The 21,061-nt window shown below is 47.2% G+C and overlaps 1 protein-coding gene across 5 annotated transcripts in view; it reads left to right on the forward strand.

The window, feature by feature from the left end:
• The window catches only part of RPH3A (rabphilin 3A), a 118,697-nt gene that overhangs the window by 17,110 nt on the left and 80,526 nt on the right, over nt 1-21,061 (forward strand). For all 5 annotated transcript variants that reach the window (XM_054006821.1, XM_054006819.1, XM_054006820.1 and 2 more), the window contains one exon: nt 18,855-18,950. In XM_054006821.1, coding sequence (XP_053862796.1) covers nt 18,874-18,950 — 77 coding nt within the window. In that variant the 5' untranslated portion in view covers nt 18,855-18,873. The remainder of the gene's footprint in view (nt 1-18,854; nt 18,951-21,061) is intronic.

Raw genomic sequence — 21,061 nt, forward strand, 5'->3', positions numbered from 1 at the left:
GCAGCGTCGCACCCGTCGCTGTGCTGTGCAGAGCCGACCGGCAAATGCAGGTGTTTCAGCGTGTAGTTGCTAGCAACCAGCCTTCTGTTTTTGGGAGGGGCAGGTGTGGGGGTTACCACGATGGTTTGAACCAGAGTAGTCGCCTCGCTATGAATCAGCGCAGTCACCCTCGCTGCCTCCCTAGTTAGCTGTTTCCTCAGGGATATAAGTTAGAGGAGCAGATGTGGAATCTGGGAAGTTTTCCAGATGATCACTGGGTGGGCTGGGGTGGGGTTTGGGTGGGCTGGGAGTTGCACTGAGCTGAAGTCTCCTGTCTGGAACACTGTTGCTAGCAGCACTGAAACTGTGTGGGGCATGGATGCTGGTCGGGATGGGACTGGTGCTTTTTTGCCCTGCTTGACTTCATGGCACAATACAACTTCATTCTGCAGAGGGTCTTTCCCCCAGCCTCAGAACAGCGGGGCATAGCCCCAGGGGGATGGGTTGCCCTCTGGCAGCAGGAGTGCTGGTCATGGAGAGGAGCTGCTGGCTGATGGCAAGACTGGAGTATGGAAGATGGGGCACGTCTCCTCAGTGCACTCCCTGAGCTGCAGGGACTTCTCCCACAGCATATAAGGCAGGGCCTTGGTGGCCAAGTATCTGGGAGTAGTCAGGGAGGAGCTGGTAGCTAGTACCAGGTAGTTGACATCTCCAGGTTGCCACCCAGTGGTTTTGAAATCAGGGCCTCCTACAGCACTGCATTGCCGATACACATCTTCCCTTTGAGCCATGCCAAGGGAGGGCAAGACTCTTCTCTTGCCTTCGGAAGGCACTGACCAGTTACAACTCTCAGTAGGAAATATCCAAACAGTGCTGAGATTCCCCCCTCTCCCTCCATGACTGTACATGTTTCTTGGTCCAAGCTACGAGACTGGAATGTGACTGAACAATCTCTCGTCTGACCCAGGAGCCTGCTTGGTAGGGGAGGATGTGAATGTCGGACCCCCTCAACTTCAGACCACACCTCTTTCTTCTGCCTGTGACTTTATATAGCTTTGATACAGGCTAGAATTCATGGCTGCTGCTGACCCATGTTGCCTTGATGCTGTGATCTCTGGATAGGAAAGATGCCAGTTAAGTCAGGGATCTCTTGAGGTGGACGGTAGAGAAATGTAAGTTCTGTATCCTGTCTGCTGCGAGCGAGTAACAAACTTTGTACTTGGACGTGTGCTGCAGAAAACCCGGGCCAGTTGGCAGAGAGAGTCCATGCTAGATGACCCAATTTTGACTGCACGTGGTTTGCGTGTTTGTTCTACTGGTGAAGAGACAAATATGCTCGTGCATGGGTGCATCTGTGCTTCCTGAATTGATTTTGCCCAGTTTCAAATATGAGGCCCCAAAATAAATAAATAAATGAATAAAAAAGCTCTGATTATCTTCAGACTGAGACTCATCATATGGAGTCAGCAAAACATTTAGAAAAGTCCCAAATACAGAGATAAGCAGCTAACGTGTTTATGTGAATTTTCCTTTATGCACTCAAGTTGTAATCCTACTGTAGTTTTTATGTGTGTATAGTATTAGTTCCTGCTAAAAGGTCCTACTGTATTTAACATTAAGAGCTTAGCAGCAGCATTATAAACATCTAGGATTTCAGGCTGGAGAGCAGATATTGTACCATGCTGGGGTAAAGTTGGAGCAATTCATAGAGGACTTTCTTTTAATTCATGCATTAGCAGATTTGTGGGCTCCCTCATACAGAACAGATTTGGCGATGTTAGTCTTGCGGCTGTTCCACAAGGCCAGGAGTGAAGACCTCAACTCTATTTCTGGCTCTTCCGTAAACTTACCATGTGACTTTGGGCAAGCCACGTCTGCCTCAGTTTGCCCATCTGCAAAATGGCTGTAATACTATTTAGGGTAGTCCCCATGAGAAAATCATCACTTGCCAAGTAACCGCATGGCTATGTCTCGTTATTTCCTATTCTTAGCACAGGGCAAATCTGTGAGATCTCAAATACCACTATGTGGGAGGCAAGAGCTCTTTTGAATGGTGACCATTGTGCGAGTGTGACAGGGCTGATATTGGAATACGTGCATTCATGTTTGAAAAGTGCTTTGAGATCCTCAGGCTAAGTGGGGCTGTATTTGCACAAAGAGTGATGCTAAAAGAAGATGTAATAAAGTAGTAAACTCCAGCAAAAAGAACGATCTCATTCTAGCAATTGAAAAATTGGCTCCCTAATACAGAAACTTAAACTCGAGTAATTAAGCAGCTTTAGCTGGGCAACTCTCTCCCACCAACTGAACACAAATCCCCAGCCTCTGTTTCCGAGGGCAGCACTAGAGGCATTCTTATGGGTGGAAAGAGGAGAATTTTAAGAGAAGTCAGTTCTTGTCCAACTCTGATTTATTATCTGATCTGACTCCGGATAGTCTGTGCTAGGTTATTCCCGTGAGTTTCATCACCTCTTAGGATCCCAAAGCAAATACATGTTCTCTTTTGTGCAGCTTAGCCACGAATCTTGCAATTAAAAAGAAATAGTTGAAAAGCTTGTTTCAATGAGATCAAAATTCCTCTTTTTGCTTGAGCTGGAGGATCCAAGAGCCGAAACCTAGACTGGGCAGTGTGGTCTAGTAGATAGAGCACTGGACTGGGTTCTTCTGTTCCTAGCTTTGCCACTGGTCTGCTGGGTGACTATGGGCAAGTCAAGTTCCTGCTTTTTGCCTCAGTTTCCCCATCTCTAAAATCAAAGATTACCTGTTATTCAGGTGCAGTAACCAGGATCCAGCTATGTAATTTGTATAAGTAAAATGACATTAGCTGCCACCAATGTAATCTTAACACTTTAGGACCTGGTCCATTTAAAGTCTTTGCTGTGCAAAGCCCTGGCATCCCTTAATGGGGTTGAGCTTAAAGCTACGCGAACACTTCAAATTTCCAGTCAGAAAGGTTAAAGTTCAGTCAAACTCCATTTTCCCTATTGTCAAACCTTGCTGCGAAGGTTTGGATGGAAATGGTTTACAAAGCATCGCTGGTACTGGGACTAGTGGCCATGTTGTAAACTATCATGTGACTTGTCCCATATGACCTTTCCAAGATAAGCCAGATTGATTGGAGGTGAGTCGTCCTTGGGTGTGAGCAGGGCCGGCTTCAGGCACCAGCGAAGGAAGCAGGTGCCTGGGGTGGCCAATAGAAAGGGGCGGCACTCCATCCGTTATTGGGGCGGAACATCTGGGTCTTCGGTGGCAATTCAGCGGTGGGTCCTTCACTCCCTCTCTTCCTCTCTTCCTCTTCAGCGGCACTTTGGCGGCAGCTCCATCGGGTTTCTCTCTCTCTTTTTTTTTTTTTTCTTCGCCGCTTGGGGCAGCAGAAAAGCTGGAGCCGGCCCTGGGTGTGAGGCTCAAATTGGGTGAGACGTTCATTGAGTACAGTGCAGAGATGTGTGTATGAGACCTTTATTCCCCATACTTCTTCGCATTTCTCCACGGTCTCACCTAAGGATCTCAAAACCCATTACAAACGCTAATGAACTAAGCCTCACAATTCCCGATGAACTGGGCAAGTATTATTCCCACATCACTGATCTTGAAAGAGGGACAGAGAAGCCAGTCCAGTCCCACAGGATATTACTAGCACAGCAGCTGGGAATAAAACTTGGGGCTCCTGACGACCAGACTTTTGTGCCTTAACTGGAAGCCCATCCTTCCTCACAAATCTGTTAGTCGTTGGGCTGACGTAATGCGACAGCAGCACCAGTAGACGTTTTTAAATGATACAAGAGTTGGCAGCATCTTTTTAGCAAATTCTTGGGATAAAATATTTCAATTTGTTAACTTAAATATTTCACACACCCCACTGATCGAGACCTGCAGTCTGCTCTGCCAGGTATTATTGCTCAAGTGCAAAGGGTTGGACAAATCCAACTGTGAGCTGTTGTTTTTCTTCTTTATCTTGTGCTAAAAATGCACCAGCAGGCATTAGAATGAGCAAGCGTGGATGCTGGAAGTAATGCAATTTAGGTCTTCAGAATCTATTATTTATAGGCACAGAGAAAGGCTTGTGTATTTCACCAGGGATGGTCTCTGGGTTTTTTTCGGTATGTACCGCTGTAGGAAATGCCGTTGGCGTAACCATTATGAGTAGAAAGTTCTAGTCCAAGAAGCGAATTTTGCTTATTCCTGGCTGAAAGGTCAGTTGATTTCTTTGACTGTTTAGGTAGACAGACCATGTGAGAAGGTGGTCCCTTTTTTAGATTTCATTTTGCTGCTGCATGTGGAATAAGGGAAACCAGCTATCAAGTGGGAGGAAGAGGGCAGATGCTCCAGGCTGCTAATCTGTGACATGGGAGATCCAGGTTCAGTTCCCTGCTCTACTACAGGTTATCTGTGTGATGATGGGCAAGTCACTTAAGCTCTCTGTGCCTCTCCTCCCATCTACAAATGAGGGATAATATATCAGTGCCCTAAGTCACAGGTAAGTAGTGAGGACAAATGCATTATTAGTTTGTGGGGTGCTCAGATAATCGGGGATTGCATAAATACATTGCTCTAGATGAAGATAACATGGTAAAAACACTGCATGTTTGCCATAGGTTTTAATTTACTTCGATAGTAAACTCTCTCTCTGTGCACCCCGCACAATAGGGCCCTGATGCTAGATTATGGCCCGAAGGGCCTACTACAATCCAGCTGTTTATAACTGGGAGGAGTGCAGATTCCAATGGCCGCTAACGCGCTCTTAAATTAAATGACTCGTTTAATGTAACTGCCCTTCCTAATTTTCTTTGTGCCAAAACGGAATGTGCACTGTAGGGAAATAGTGGAACGTTATTTATCCAGATCAGAGCTGCTTGCACTGGATAGTTTTTGTTTTCTTTACAAGTTGGTGTCTGTAGAGAGGGGCCCTAGTTATTGGAGAAAAACCTTTCCAATACTTGAGAATAAATAAAATGTTGCTGGGTTGTGGTTTTTATTGCCCTGCCTCGGTCTGAGAAAGTTTCAGTTTCTCTCCTGGCTCAAACTCCACCCTGTCAGTGGATGAGTTTGAATGGACACTTTGCAGTTTTGCCAATAACTTAACTTTCTTAAAAGAAAAAAATGGCTGAATGATGCCATCTTGTTCCATTCCTCATTCGGAGTGGGAGGGAAGCAGGATCATTGTCCCATTTTACAGAAGGGGAATTAAGGCACACTGAGTCATGTTAATGTGTGGCAGAGGTAGGCACTGCCATGCAATATCCTTGAAAGACCTTATTGTATTAATCTTGTGTATTATTGTTGACTGAGATGATATGTAACCTCTCTGGGGGGAAGATGTGACCGATGTAGGAACTGGGAGTTCAAAAGGCTACACTGAGAATATGCCAGACAAGTATGGACTTTTGGGACAAAAATCTTAAATGGATTTCCTGGGGAATCCCTAGGGAGTGGTCAATGCAAACTCTGATTATGCAAAAAAACCCCAGCCTTTTGACACCACACCCTGAGGAGAGGGTCACTGTCTTCTGATTAGCTATTACAGAAGGCCAGGCTCACAGTCCTGAGCTTAGAAAGAAGTGACTGGTCTGCCCAGTTTTTATTCTGGTTCTGGATCCAAGATGGGTATGAACTTATAACCGCAGGGAAAAGCCAGTTGTGGGTTTTGATGGACTAAACCTACCAGAGCCCTAGGCTGGAGCTGGGGTGACCCTCTGGTGAGCTTTCTAGTAGGTGTGTAGGAACGTCTATCATTTTAATGTTTTCTGTGTAACCTTAAGAATAAAAGTGCTTGCTTAGAAGGAGCTGTGGGGTAACTTATAAAGCAGGCAATCCGCTGGTCACAGCCTTCAGAGAAAAAGAAAAATGCAGGCAATGGCCTTTTGGGCAGTCTGGCTTGCTGGGGCTATCACAGTGTAAGGCAGGGAACTGTGCAGCCTGAGGGTTGGTCAGGAGGGAGCGAGACATGGGTCTCCACCCAGGAGAGCTGGTGGCTGGGCACCAGAAACCTTGACGTGGGTGCCCATAAGAGACCACGAAGAGTGGAGGATTGGGAAAGTGAGACGCAGTTCCCCTGAAACGGTGACACCCAGATCTTCTGAATCCCAGCCCAGTGCCTTAACCACAAGACCTCTGGCAACCATCTTTTATTGCCAAGTTAGCATATTTCTAGGGTGAGAGCAAAAGCACATGGTGGACTGGCTCCAGGGCGCTATACCCCTCTGCGCCGCCATGCTGGAGACTTCGGTTAGGCTTCTTCTCCTCCTCTCCTGCCGCTGAGTCTGCTTCGGAGCGTAGCGGGCTTGATCCAACAGCCCATGCAGTCCCAGGGGGCCTCTCTCCATTCACTTCAGTGGGCTTGGCATCAGGCCCAGAGACGGCATCTTGGGTAGCTCCATTGTGACCTCCTTGGCTGACACAGGAGCTGTCGGGAATGGCCCTGGCTTGACGTGGGGCCTTGTAGCCCTGGAGGAGTTGCAGCCCTGCTGGGAGATTGGCATTCTACACAACCTGAACATGGGAACGTGCCTCTCTTGGTGCAGGGGGCTGAGAGCGCCAGTCCCCAGGGCACGCTGGGGCTTCTGCCTGTGTTCCTCTGGGACAACATGAACATCCTTAGCTGAGCAGGGAGCAAGGGCAGCAGCTCCACTGCCCAACCTGGAAGATCACCTGTGCCTGACTCCGAAATGACCCATGTGCAATGACACTTCTTTGGGCTGGGCACCTACGTCTCTCTTTAGTCCTGCTCCAGCATTCGAATCTGCTACCGTGGACCCCTGCCCGCCGGGGGGCCACGCGCAGACTGAGGGTCTGTGCTAGCAGAGCTGATCACAGGATCAGGGCCGTGCAGCACAGTGGGAGCTGTGTGTACTCGGCACCTCTCCGGATCAGGCTGCCTGTCCACCCAGCCCTAAATATCTGCACGATAGTTTAATTTTGCACCATGGTAAAAGCTCTGCGCTCCCCTTAAGGATGCACCATGGTCATGCTAGATGAGGTGCATGTTTGTTTCTTCGGGGACATCTATTTGCAGTGCACACATTGCACGTCGGCCAGCATCAGTTTCCCAGGCGTTAGTTTTCAGTCACTGGCTTCATTCCTTCAGTCAGGTGCTGGTGGCATCCGTCAGAGCGATCACTGTCACCCACGACAAAATTAGCTTGACTCTCTTGGGTTTGCTTGACTCTGCTGTGCCCTTTGACAGGTTTCCGTCATGTGACGCGCAGCCTTGCGCCTGCCTGAATGGAAGTGACCAGGGATAAATCGCCTCATTGATTTGCCCCTTTCTGGTTGGAATTTGGGGGCTTCCCCATCAAGCAGGCCATCTGCAGCCATTAATGCTGTCATCATCCCGGCTGAGCGGCAAAGAGGAACTAGTCAAACCGACTGGCCCTGCCAGCAAGCTGTCTCGCTTTTGCTGAAGTGAGTTGGATCTATTGCACCAGCAAAATATGAAAAACAGGCCAAAAAATGATAACTGCAGCTTCAGGATTGAAATATCTGTCTTTTAAAAGCCAGGATGAGCAGGGGACACATGTTGATTTGATTTTCCTAGCTGGGAAGCATAAATATACACTGTGCACATGGCAAATTTCCATCTCTAAAAACATTATGAACCTGAGAAGCCAGGGTTTATAACATTAGCACTGCAGGGGTTAGCCAGAATCCAATCGAGAATCTCATTAATAATCAGTGGTACAGCGGCTCAGAGAAGAAGCCCATTTCCAGCTAACTTCTGCAAGCCCCATACAAATCACTTCGGCTTGAATGTGCAGATCATTCTCATTGCTGGCGTAAATAACTTTGCCATTAGCGGCCCCTGTTCTCATTCATTTTTTTTTTGCCTGCAGAGCGTGGATTGGGAGGTGTGGGCGGGGGGAGATACTAAGTTAATCAGCTGTAAAACAGACCTTTACAATTCTTTGTTTTGGGGACTGCTTTGTTTCTCGTTGTTCAGATCTGGTGTGTGCCCGAGTGAAATGGTCTTTGTTTGGGAGGGACAAGACAGCGCCATAGACCAGATAGCAATGGTCAGATGGCTGCTGCTTCGCCAGCCAAAAGCAATTCGTCCGGAATCTAGTACAGCCTACCCATCACAAAGCAAAGTCCTTTGGCTTGGAGCCACTGGAGCTGGCTCAAGGAGGGGCAAACTACCCATCAGCCTGGCTCACTGCACCCCTGTGTGGCATGAGAGGCTTAAAAGGGCATGTGGTGGCCACTGAACCTCAGCTACCCCCGGTGTTGTAAGTTTGAAACCCACCGTGGTGCTCAGATCCTACGATGAGGAGCACAGTATGAGAACCTGCATAGACTAGAACGCAGGGTAAGCACTGGTCCCTCTGCCTTTCCTAAGAGGGGTTTGGCTTAGGGCAGTCTTAAATGCTACTCAGGGGATGCTCTGAATCCACGCAGCTGCATCCTGGCCATGCTCCGTTTCTAGCCAACATTGGCTTCCTTTTTCAGTGCCATTGACCCCTCTGCTACCCGTAGAGGGGAGATGATGATGAGTTCCTGCCATTGCAACCATGGCACCAGCAGCAGCTGGGCTGTAGTCAGCCCCTGGCTCTCACCCCTCTCCAGCGCTGCACCGTGTGGAGTAGTGTGAACACGAGGCGCTAAATGTTGTTTTGTTTAGGGGTCTGGCTCTCATGCTATTCATCCTAAATAAAATGAACAAGCCAGCCTACAACGGACCTGAGCAACTATGACTCTTCACTCCCATTAATTTTAATTATTTTCTTTTCATCTGCAGTCAGGAGCAAATTAACTTGTTTGATTTACAGCAAAGTGCGAAGACATCAGTCATACGTTTCATTGTGGCACAAACCAGCCTGTGGGAGCCAAGCCCCCCTGAAGATTAGATCGATCTAGCTGTCCTGCAGGGCTGTGAAAAATGTTGTGCCCTTAGCACCGTAGTTAGGTGGACCTAACCCCCAGTGTAGATGCGACTAGGTTGACAATAATTCTTCCATCAACCTAGCTACCATCTCTCAGAGATGGATTAACTACCGTGATAGAAAGTCCCCTTCCGTTTACCCGGAGTGGCTGTGCTGTAGACATGCCCATAGATCCAAAATGACCGAGCAAGATTCCCATGAGCCTTGGCAAACCGAGTAAGGGGAGGCACGTGGGGGTTTAGCAGAATATCCAACAGAGTGACTTACTCGTACTCAGTGTTAGCAGAAGCCTTTTCCCAGCTAAATTCGACAATTCCCAGTGAGAACCGAGCAGGTCACCAAGGAAACTCTAGTTCCCAGGATGAGGCTTCAGTGAGAGCTGGGCTTTAATTCAGCAGAGAGACGGTGACAGCTCCTGGTCTGTGCAGAGTCAATACAGCTGCCGCGGTGGCTACTAACCAATCGCCCCCCGTGAGCAGCAGCCCACGTGGAATTGGACTCCGTCTCGGTATTATTAAGAAGGCATTGGGAAAGCAGCAGCTGCTTGACTGCGGCGGAGTCCTGTTGCGTGGACTGCGAAATAGGCTAGCTGCGTCCTCCAGCTGGGATGAGCTGCCCACGGCTTCTACCAGCGTGGCTCTCCCGGGGCTGGCTCAGGCCTCCGGTGAGGTAACCTGCAGGATGCAGGCCCGCTAGGCCAGCATCATCCTGTTCCGTTCTCCACTGAGTTCACCGAAGGAATCTGCTTGTTGCATTGGCTCCGCTCGTGTATCTGGCAGGCTGCAGAGGCATCTGTTTAAACCACGTAAGAGTCACCACCAATTTCTCTTCCAGGCTAAGTGTGCTATGGAAGGGGACGAGGGGAAGCGGGCAGAGCAACCTGAAGGTTCGTTAAACGGTATTGTTTTCAGGGTTAAAACAATACAGGCTGTAGGAGCCAATGGGGACACTTCGGGAGAAATCCTGGGAGCTTTGCCACTGACTTCAGTGGGGCCAGGACTTCACTCCTAATTTCTGGAGGAAATGCCTCTGTCTTCTTCCTACCGTGCAAAAGCTGTTAGGACTCTTGTAAATAGCAGGGGCTGTTAGAAGCCTCCTTTTCATGGTCGCATTTTAACTTTTTTTTGGGGGGTGGGTGGGGGGAGGTTTGTTCTGATCACCTTCGTTTTGCCAAGTCTTGGGTTGTTTAGTGTGAGTCTTGGAATATTTGGTGCCTTTCTGAAAGGCCCAGCTCCTGGAGTCCTGGGATGAGGCAGGAATCTCTGTTTTCATTTAAATAACAAAGTAAGGTTCTAGCCCATGTGGCTGCAGAGAAGAGCTTGAAAATGTGCCTCCTAAAGGCTCAAAAGCCAAAGGCAAATACAGCCCCCAGTATATTATTTTTAAAGGGTAGATCTCTTAATTTTTAAGCCAATCGTGTGATTGTTTTGGGTGTGTGTGTGTGTGAGAGGGAGCCTGCTTCATGAGTTGTGAAGTCTTGGGTTGGTGATTGTATTTTGATGGCTTCTTGAGCCCAGAGTTTGTTCTCTGGCCTCCTGGGGTGGTGGAGCTACGTCTTAGGGTCCGATGGGTGGGCACGATATGTGAAGGAAAGCACATGTTCTGAACGGACCTTTAAGAAGGAGTCCACATTACAGATCACTAAGTGCAGGTAGTGTGACCAGCCGTCCCAAGATGTAATTATTACACCCCTCCGCCCTACCCCCTAAAAAAATGTTGTGATTTTTCACACTTGCTATCTGGTCACCCTGAGTGCAGGTTTCACTCAGCTCTGGCATAGATTTGGGATTAACTTAGTGGCTTTTGCCCAGATCTGTGCCAGGCAGAATTGTTACGTAGCTGTTGTTTTACCGTACCCAAGAGTGTGCTACATCCTTCTCAGCAGAATTAGAATGGCACCGGCCCTGCTTACCGTCTAATTTTAGATAAATGAGGGGACGGAGGAAGGGGCGGAGCTGACGCAGTAGCAGGGCTTTTGCGTAGTCACAAGAACTTTTAATAACGATTGTTATTGACTCACTTCTTCTGAGCATCTTGGGATAAGCACTTCTTAAGGAGGGATTTGGCCGAAGGGAAGGTAGCGGCTTGGCTGGGCAGATTAGGATATTAGGAAACACTTTTTCACTAGGAGGGTGGTGAAGCACTGGAATGGGTTACCTAGGGAGGTGGTGGAATCTCCTTCCTGAGAGGTTTTTAAGGTCAGGCTTGACAAAGCCCTGGCTGGGATGATTTAGTTGGGAATTGGTCCTGCTTTGAGCAGGGGGTTAGACTAGATGACCTCCTGAGGTCCCTTCCAACCCTGATATTCTATGATTCTAAGCCTGGATGTCTCTCTGAAAGAGATGCTGTAGTTCACACAGAAGCAATGGTTTGGATGCAGAAATAACTGAGTGGAGTTCTCTGGGCTGCATTATCCAGGAGGTCGGACTAGATGATCATAATGGTCCCGCCTGGCCTTGGAATCTATGACCTGGGGACTTGAGTCCAAGTGGATCGGGTCTGATTCGTTCACATCGTTAAAGGAAAATCCTTCTGAAAAGACTTGGGTGTGTTGGGGATTGTGAATGACTCTGCTCTGGTTGCAGTCTAGAAATAAATCACAAAACCTTGACTTGGAAACCTTTGCTCCGAGCCCTGGCCCTGTGAAACCCACTGCGGTAACGCTGCCTAGCTTTGCTGCCCTCTTCCTCTGGAGAGGCTGAAATCTGCACTGTAAATATTAAGACAGTTCCATGCACAGCAGTGGCTGCTTTGGGTTACTTGGCTATAGGCACATACTGGGGTGAACTTTTGTGTACGTGGATACAATCTAAAAAATTTCCTTTCATATCAATGTGTTTGTCCTAATTGTATATTTGTATATCTTTGGCTGGCATTGAATCTAATCAGTTCTCCATGCAGGTTTCAACAGAGGGAGCTTTTGGAATGAGGTGGCTTTTTATTAAATGTAATTGTTCTCACCCTTTGGATTGCCCTGTGAATGCTAACTTGGCTGCGGTACAAAGGTTGGTACTCATTTGAGGGGGGACTTTTAAATAGGCTTTGCTCTACATCCTGCCCGAAACTGTTGCTCTTCACTGGTAAGCAATGCTGTGCTGCACCCCAGAGATAGTTGCAGTTCTGTGGTGGATGGGATGAACAATCCATGTGTATAGCTTATATCAGGCTTTTTTTGTTTGTTTTGGTTAAGTTCTCCTTTGAGTTGGACTGTGCTATCTAATGATCGTTGTTGTGAAATATGCTAGGTAATAGTCCTATATTCTCCATAACCCCTGTTATCTCTTTCCTGGGCCCAACTTGAGCCCTAAATCAAAGTAAACCAAAGTTCAGCCTTGGTTTTCCAACCCCCACGTGAGGTTTGGCTGGATCTGAGGTTTGGATTCTGCACATCATAAAAGTGCAGCGTTTGGAACCTGGGTTTCAGCTCAGACCCGTATCTAACTTCTTCTCTGTCTGTCTGGCCCATCCTGGAGCAGCGGTGGGTCAGGCCTGGGGTTGCTGTGCCGGGGGGGAGGGGAGGTGGTACTCACAAGCGTATGGCACTCGGGAGACTGATGAGGAAAGGTAGAGCCAATTGATTAATGCACTGAGAATTGTAGTTAAATTAAGGATGTGGGCTTAATGGGCCAGACAAAGGGGATTGCTCTTCCTGGCTCTACAAAGGTAGAGGGAAATTTGTGAGTTTGGTGGCATAGGGGAATCAGGGCTGCCCGGCGCGAAGCTAGCTAAAGGAGGCCAAAAGGCGGTTGATGCAGCTGGGGCTTGCTGAGCATGCGAGGGTGATGCTGTGAGCACAAAGGCAGGGAGGTGTGGGAGCGGATGCAGAAAAGTAGACAGTCGCCAAGTGATGCCCTCCGCCGTATTCCTCCTCCACACTCAGCACTTCTGATTAGCTCCCCACCACGCGACTCCAAGGCAATTCTTTGCTCTTGGGAATGAGCATTCATGGTGGTGGGGAGTGTTGTGTTATTTGTAGTGCAGTCGAGAGGACCCAGTGGAGACTGGGGGCCCTGTTGTGCTGGGGGTTGCATAGACACGTGGCAAGAGAGAGTCTCTGCCCTGAAGAACTTACAGTCTGGATGGACAAAAGGTGGGAGGGGAAACTGAACGGCAGAGAGGTGAAGTGACTTGCCCGACGTCTCCCGGCAGAGCTGGGAATAGAAGCCAGGTGGCCTGACTTTCCTAGCCAGTGTCTTACCTGCTAGGCTACATTGCCTCACTGCTGTGTTGGGTCTAGTTTAGCTGGTAAGCGTTTTGGGTGCTGGTTAAGCACCGCACGCAAGTGATGCCAGATAAACAATCAAGAACTGTAGTCGCCATTGACTTGGTACAGCCAGATGTACTATCGAGAGCGATGCAGGACGTTTGTTCTAGCGGCTCATTGCATGATTTACTGATTTTCACTGGGCCATAATAAATACCTGTAGTCTGCTAGCTGAGGAGTGTGCTGCAGGTTTGGTCCACCGCACCCCAACCCTCTGCCTCATCCCTGCCCTCACCCCCCAACCCTCTGCCCCAGCCCTGAGCCCCCGCCTGCACCCTGAACCCCTCATCCCCACCTCCACCCCAGAGCCCTCACTCCCCCACCCCTGAGCCCCCTCCCACACTCTGAACCCCTCATACCCACCCCAGAGCTCTCATCCCCCCACACCCCAACTCTCTGCCCCAACCCTGAGCCCCCTCCAGCACCCCAAACCCCTCATCCCTGCCCCCCCCCAGAGCCCTCACCCCCCCACCCCAAATCTCTGCCCCAGCCCTGAGCCCCCTCCCACACTCTGAACCCCTTGGCCCCACCCCCACCACACATCACCTCCATGTTGGTGCACATAGCAAAATTCATGCCGCACATGGACGTAAAAAATGAGAAGGAACATTGGTCCTCTGTGTTCGTTTACCTGGTAAGGCTAGATGTGGCGATGTTGTTGCGTGGGCATCAGACTGGAGATCGCATGTACAATCCCCGCTGAGCAGCAGCGTTGGCAGTGTCTTCATGCTGTTCCTTTAAGTGCTGTCTAAGACCTCCGGTATGGCAGCCCGGGCGAATGGATATGGACACGCCCAGTTTGTTTAGAACATTAAATGATTTTTAACAGTTGAGCAATTTAGCCACAACTGGCTGGAGAGCTGTAACATGCGGGAGGGGAATGTTGGGAGGGGCTAGGCTAATTTGTGCGGCTGTGATTCAAGCAGCGATTGCTAAATGGTGGCAGCTGTGTCGGGATCTATTCTGGAACCCGCAGAAAGCAAACAAACACCATTTCCCCACCGGGGCTTGTGAAACGGGCGAAAAACAACGTATCGTACCCATGGCACATCTTTGGGGTTGGCCACCAGATCCCTTTGGAGCGCTGGTGGTTGGCACACTTCAGCCAGTCCCCACACTGGTTGCTGGTTCTTTGGCCAGAAGGTTCATTGCCTGCTTGTGCTGTCCCTAAAGGGAACACGGGGTCTCCTGGGATCTCCTCGTCCCAAAGAGAGCTTTTGATTCTAGTCTAGCTGTATGGTTTTCCCCCCACCATTTTAAACATTGCCACGCACCCTGGTGTAAGAGCAACGGGGGCATATCAGGGCCTTCCAGAGGCAGGAAACGGATGGGACCTTATGCCACTGTTGTAAGTGAGACTTGCCTCTGAGCAGCTGTTGTGCCAGAGCTGGGCAGAACTTGTGACCGGAGCAGAGCTTGGGTAGAGCAGAGAATCAAGCTCTCAGGGACAAATTCTGCTCTCCGTGAGCCTCGTATAGCTTCCAACGTTGGCATTGCATAGGTGTAAAGGAACAAAGCCTTCGGCCCAGGCAGCACGAATTCAGGGGCAGATTCTCAGCCCTCCACCGAAGTCAATGGAGTCATGCCAGCAGAAGACGTAGCCCTCCACAGTCAACATGAAGAGTGTGAGAAAGGCGACCCCAAGGAGGCTACTGAAAGCATATTAAGTATGGCTGAAATTGACAAATCCATGGCAGGGCATATTTCCCCTTGTTGAGAGGGAGGAATGGAGGGATCCCTTTAGAGCCATGGGAGGGGAATGCCGTTGTCCCTTTCAAAGGTGCCTTTGCACCTGCCTCGCTGGAAGAAGGGACTGGCCGGTGCCTAGAACAATGGGTGATGCCGGGGTAAAATGGATGTGAAGCATTCTCTGGATGCACAAAGAACGAGACGGGTTCACGTTCAGCAGGATGCAGTTTCCTAGGTGAGGAATGAGGTTTGAAGAGATTAATCTGGAGGCCAGGCTATGCACCAGCCTCCTCTCCCTCTTCTTACACTGACTTGGGCTCTGCAGGAGATTCTCCTTTCTGCTGCAGTCGGGAAAAGGCAATTCAAATGCAAGAGCTGGAAGCTATGCAGGCATCAGCTACTGTATGATGAACACAGTCAAGGGAACGGTGTGATCCCAGCAGATCACCCTATGACAGCAGCACCAGCAGCTCTATCAGCCGGCCCTGAAGGGAAGAGAGGCAGGAAAGGAAAAAAAGGTCAGCTGTGAAATATCTGGAATTGTAAAACTTTTTGGGGATTCATGCTCTCAGGGTTGAGATTTGGGGGCCTGTATTCCTGTGGACTGTAGAGAGTTTTTAATGGAAAAGAAGAATTCATATCTGTTCTGGAGTCTTGTGGTCTCATTAAAACTGCAGCAAAACGAACACTTGTAGAGATGTCTCGCTGATTTTATTTCCCGAACTACTGACTTTAAGGGAAATCCAGCGTCTTTCCTGGTAAGTAGGTAAAAGAGTCTAGTGCAGCTGTAACTCCAGTGACCCTTATTCTCAAACGATGTTGCTATTGTCTTTTGATGACTGTGTGTGGGAAAAACACAGCACCAAACTTTCACTGTTGTTTGTGGTGATAGTAAATATTTATGTCATGGCAGCAGACGCAGATCCCAATTGGGATTGATGCCCTGTTGTGTTAGGTGCTATACGACACAGCAAAGAGACAATCCTTGTTTTCTTATCTGTGTATCTATCTAATCCATTGTGCACCAATCACCCTGATATTGAGATGTCCTATAGTCTCCATAGGGCAGATGGAGTGTCCTTTTAACTCTTTTTAGCTAATTGGTTGTGACAAAGGAATAGGATTAAGAATTGCAATTAATGTCCTTTCACTGGAGCTGCTGCTGCTGTGACCTTTTTTAGAAAACTGTAATTGCTCGAGGAAAGGTGGGTTGGTGCCTTCACATTGCTGGTCTCTGGAAATCTGACAGCTCCCTGATTAACAGCTGAGAGCAAAGAGGCCCTAAATAGCCTCTCTCTCTCCCACTCCCATGTGCCCATTGTTTTGTAGCTCCTTAATATTATCTCCCTAGTTGCTTGCATGTATCAAACCAAACAGAAGAAATCATCTGTATAGGGAGAACCTGCTGAGTTAAATTCTCACCCGTGCCAGCAAACTAAGACGGGTGGTGTTCTGACCACTATATTTTGTGCCGTATGTAAAAAAAAAAAAAGTGCTCCTCAAGTGACATTATCCCCTGAAGAGGCAGAATGAACTGACAAATTCAGTGGTGGTTGATCCCTGCAGCTTAGTAGCGGCTGAGATTTCTCCAGCCATGTTTACTTGTGTTATTTTAGGACAGAGTTGGGCTTTACGTGCACGCACAAAACATATTTGGATGTTTGCAGGATTCCCTGAATGTGTTTGTCGCACTGTCTACCTGCATACTTTGTACTTGTCCTTTACTTGCTTTATGGGGCATCAGTCAATATTCAAACAGGGCAAGTGTAGATTCTAGCATTTTTATTTTTGTTTTCATCCTTCATGGGCCGGATCTTCTTGTGCAGCTGAAATATTAAGAAAGATTTGGTTTTCCCATGGTTGGTCTGTCCCAGAGTCGTGGAAATACCATGAACAGACCAGCTTTTATGTTATGCCAGTTCTATAGTTGGCTCCAAAAGGGGAAAAAGGAATCCTATGGAAATCATGACCACAAATGCCAAGTTCTCGCTTGTATGCAGCGTTGTTGTAGCCGTGTCAGTCCTAGGATATTAGAGAGACCAAGTTTTTTATATGCTTGTGCAACCAGAGTACACGTCACTACCATTTGAGTCACCTCTGTGCTTCCTGCCACGGCTTCTGTTTGCTTGCACTTTTTTGGTACATTTGCTGTATCCCATGCTTGGTCTCCCGCCCCGCTGGGCATGGTGCCGTTTGATATTTCGATACTTCCAACTTGCAGGGCCAGTGAATACAGCTGTGATTGAGGTTTCATGATGCAGTGTATCAGAGTGCTCCAAAGCTACTCTGGTCGCTACAGTGCAGCCTCCACTTCAGATTTTCCTTTCCAAAATGTACAGCAGTTTCCCTTGCAGAGAATCACTCAGATGCGCGACCACCTGGCGCCGTGTTGTTTCATTTCCAATAATAGCTGGTTATTGTGAAAAGCGACGCAGGGGCCCAACATGAAGGCAGTTATGGCTTTGCTAACAGTGACTGCTACAGCCCTGCCTATTGATAAATCTGTTTGATCGGATCTTTCTGGTTTGGGTGTTTGCCCAGCGCTTATGCAGTAGGTAGGAAGTTGTCCCTTGGTACCTACCTTTGTTCCTTTTTCGAGAACCAGACCATTTTGGGATTCATGCTGATTCGGCTTAATAAAAACCTCACAGTGGACCAGATCCGCAGTGCGTGAAAATTGGCGTAGAGCTGCTGAACTCAACAATCTGACTTGATTTACGCCAGCTCTGTATATGGCTTAGTAGTTGTACGTAGTGGTGTACCAGTAGCTCGTCAGGGTGTTCATTTAAAACCCCTAACGTGCCGTGGATTAAAAAGAAAAGATGAATGGGAAGAGCAAATCTGATGGTCCCAGATCATTACCTGAGTATATGGTAGATTATATTACGTTATTCCCCTTATTCTGTGGCTTGCTTTGGCAGGACTGGCGAGCAGGTCTCTGCTCAGGGAAAGAGGAAACTAATGTTCAACTTGTGCAAACTCATAGGTGTAAGGGACAACTGGCTGGGAATTTTTCATCTAACTTTTTTTTTTTTGACAAAAAATGCCATTTTCATCAAAACTGAAACTTTAAGAAAAATATATTTTTGACAACATTTTCTTTACCAGAACACTTTCAGAACAGCGGGTTTGGTTTTTCATTTTGAAATTGAAATCATTTTTTATATTAAAAAAATGGTAAGAAGTTTTGAACAGGTTTAAATTGGAATGAGACATTTCGATTTGATCAGTGTTTTGATAGTCTCAAAATTATTTTTTATTTTTGAATTTCATTTCACAGGAAATTTCAGTTTCTTTTGCTTCCTTTCCATTTCAGAACGGAGAAATTCAAAATTACGGAATTTCTCATGAAATGGAAAAATCCAGTTCTCACCTGTGTCTGGTGCAAAGTAGAATCATTAATGGGAGCTGGACATGCTGTTCCTCACACACAACTATGAACACTTCTGTTGCCCGGAAATACCACCCCGGTCTAGAGGGTAGTGTTGTTGATACACATTACCTGGACTGTGGATGAAACTGATATTCCATCTCTTCCCCCTTCCTTTAACTTAGAACAAACTTAGCCAAAAATATGTTAACCATCTCCCCCCCTCATCTATTTTTTAATATCAGAAACTCTTAAATTTTCCATCTCATGAGTGGCTACACAGCCAAGGCGTAAACTATCATCTGGAGCCTAAGCTGTGCAAAGTGAATTCTCATGATGTTGTTACAGAGGCCATTTAGAACTGGAATCATCCTGTATGAACAAGATCTCCAACCATTTTTTCAGATTTATGGAAGAATTAGCATTGCTGGGTTCATTTCAGTATGGCTCTACATTACATATTTATGCGCCAAAGTGAGATTTATTGTGGATTAGAGGGACAGAAAACGCATCAGCAATATCTAAATGTTCAGTGGGAAAATACCCTTTTTATTTAATTTATTTTATTTTGAAAGACTCTCCTGTTTGAATTTCCTGTATCTTCTCTTAACTTGACGGAGGAAGATGATCCAATATTTTATCTGACTGGTGACTTGCAAACTGTTTATTTTTCCAGATAGCCTCAAGAGTCAGCCATGACAGACACGATGTTTGGCAACAGTACTGATCGGTGGATGTGTCCAAATGACAGGCCGATGTCCCTCAGAGCCAAGTAAGGGAATTCTTGTTTGTTTGTCAATCTAGGATTGTTTGTGGCTAAAAAACGTATTGCTATAAAAATGTATTTGACATTTACATACAAAATTGAATTAATCAATGTAGATTCTACTCTGTTACACCAATGTAAATTCCAAGTAACTCCAGCTGTCAATCCAGATCCTTGTATTGTGTCCATCACCTTGGTGTCAGTACTTTTTGAAATGGACGGTGTTATTCTGGGTTTACCATTGCAATTGAGATAGGAAGTTGACACTGTGGCCTTGACCATGCTGAATTGTCTGTGAAAATCTCCTGCTAGTTCTATCAATGGAGTAAGCACTAATATAGACTGGTTGCTGGTGCTTGTACAAGCATGTCTCCGAAGTCTGCTCAGAACAAGAGTACCTCATATGATGGTTAAAATGCCCAGGCCTGGTCTGCATTGGCACTTTTACCACTGTCAGCACTGATGGAGCTGTGTGGATTACAACAATGGTATGAGGTTTTCAACAAATCCTCACACTTCAAGCATACCCTGTGTGTCTCTGGTGAACATGGAATTTAGAGGCATCCAAACAGGTCTTGTGCTAGTGAATCCCATTTGTTACCAGACCTTAATAAATAAAAAAATAACAATCAAGCCAGTCAATTTGCTCTGGAATTAAATCCAAATAATTTAAATGAATGGATGTGTGATGTATCCCTTATAAATAGATCAGGGATTTGTTTTTATTTTCTAATGTTGAGATATCATTGACATTTGCAGAGCTCGCTGTATTCTGTAGCGAGTTGATCAGAAATTAAATTGTTTGCTGATCAAAGCTCAGAGCCATATAAGTGACATTGTTCTACATACCTGATCTCTCACTCCCGCAGAAAAGGGAGCCATCTCTATTTATAAAAGAAAAAGGTGAACTGGTGTTAATTATATCTTCCCCAGGCTAGGAGATCACATGAAAAATTTCTTTCCAAGAAAGACTCGGACCTGTTAGCCGAGTTCGTTTGCAACTTCTAACCTTCAGCATTTTTTTTTTTAGTGTGCGTGTGGGGGGGAGGCAGGAGGGGGAGAAAGAGTTTATGATGGAAACACTGATTTGTATTAATCTACTGCGTTGGGAAAGTGAGCCTCGAAGATCAGTGTGAATGACTTGAGTAATTTCTAGGACAGTATGTCGTGCTAATTGTTTATGGAAGAATCTGTACTGCAGTCAAAATAATCAACTGTTGCAAGGATGGAAAGATTTTCCAAGAGAAAACAGAAGTTAAAGGTTGATAGGACTTGATGACAGGAGATGGGACCATGGCTACAAAGAATCCGGATCTAAAGGTCCCCAGAGCTTGGCAGTATTTCGATTCAGGGCTTGTTCAGAACCATACAAGGCCCTCTTGCATAGGTTGGTGTTGGTGTTTGGAGCTAGGTCTGCATTTTCCTAAAGTCAGGCCTGTTGGGTCCAGGATTTTACTTGGGGCCTCTCTCTTTAGCAGTTATGACCTGTCCCTGTTCCTTTCCTCTGTGTGTTTGCTGCCATTGCTAAGGGCCATGGCCATCGTGGTCCAGTGCCTGACATGCATTTGCCATTTCCTGTGCAGCGGGGTCTTTGGGAACAGCAAGGAGAACGTGTAGGCTCTCCTGTGAGTGTGTGGGGGTGTGTGTGACTCACGCCTGCCCCGAGCTTGGGCTCAGCAGCGTGCTTCTCTGCAGCGGGTTCTGGAGGAGTAATGGGAACAGTCTCGAGAGAGCGACAAACTGTCAGTTCGAATCACGGCTGAAACAAGAAATGCTGTTACTGCTGCTAGAATGAGTTGTCGTCATTGTTTCTCTCACCTAATCTTTATTCCCTCTCTTTTTTTGTATGCCTTCCTGCAGTGAAAAGGAACAGTAAGTATCCCGCTTGCTTCTTGCTCTGTTGTATTTTGCTTGCACCCAGAGGCATTTTTGTGGGCTCTAAAGGCAAGGCGAGATGTCATTACAAATAACAGCTTTGGAAAAAGTCCTATATTTTAAGCAACTTCAGGGAATTTTTCAAAAAACTCCACAGCATCCCCAAATGTCTCTGCTTTGTCCCCTCACTCAGTAGCGTAATGCAACTCTACTGGGCATACGTACAAGCTGTAATATGTACA

Source organism: Malaclemys terrapin, chromosome 16, assembly GCF_027887155.1.
Source record: "Malaclemys terrapin pileata isolate rMalTer1 chromosome 16, rMalTer1.hap1, whole genome shotgun sequence".
In the NCBI taxonomy this organism is placed as follows: domain Eukaryota; kingdom Metazoa; phylum Chordata; order Testudines; family Emydidae; genus Malaclemys; species Malaclemys terrapin.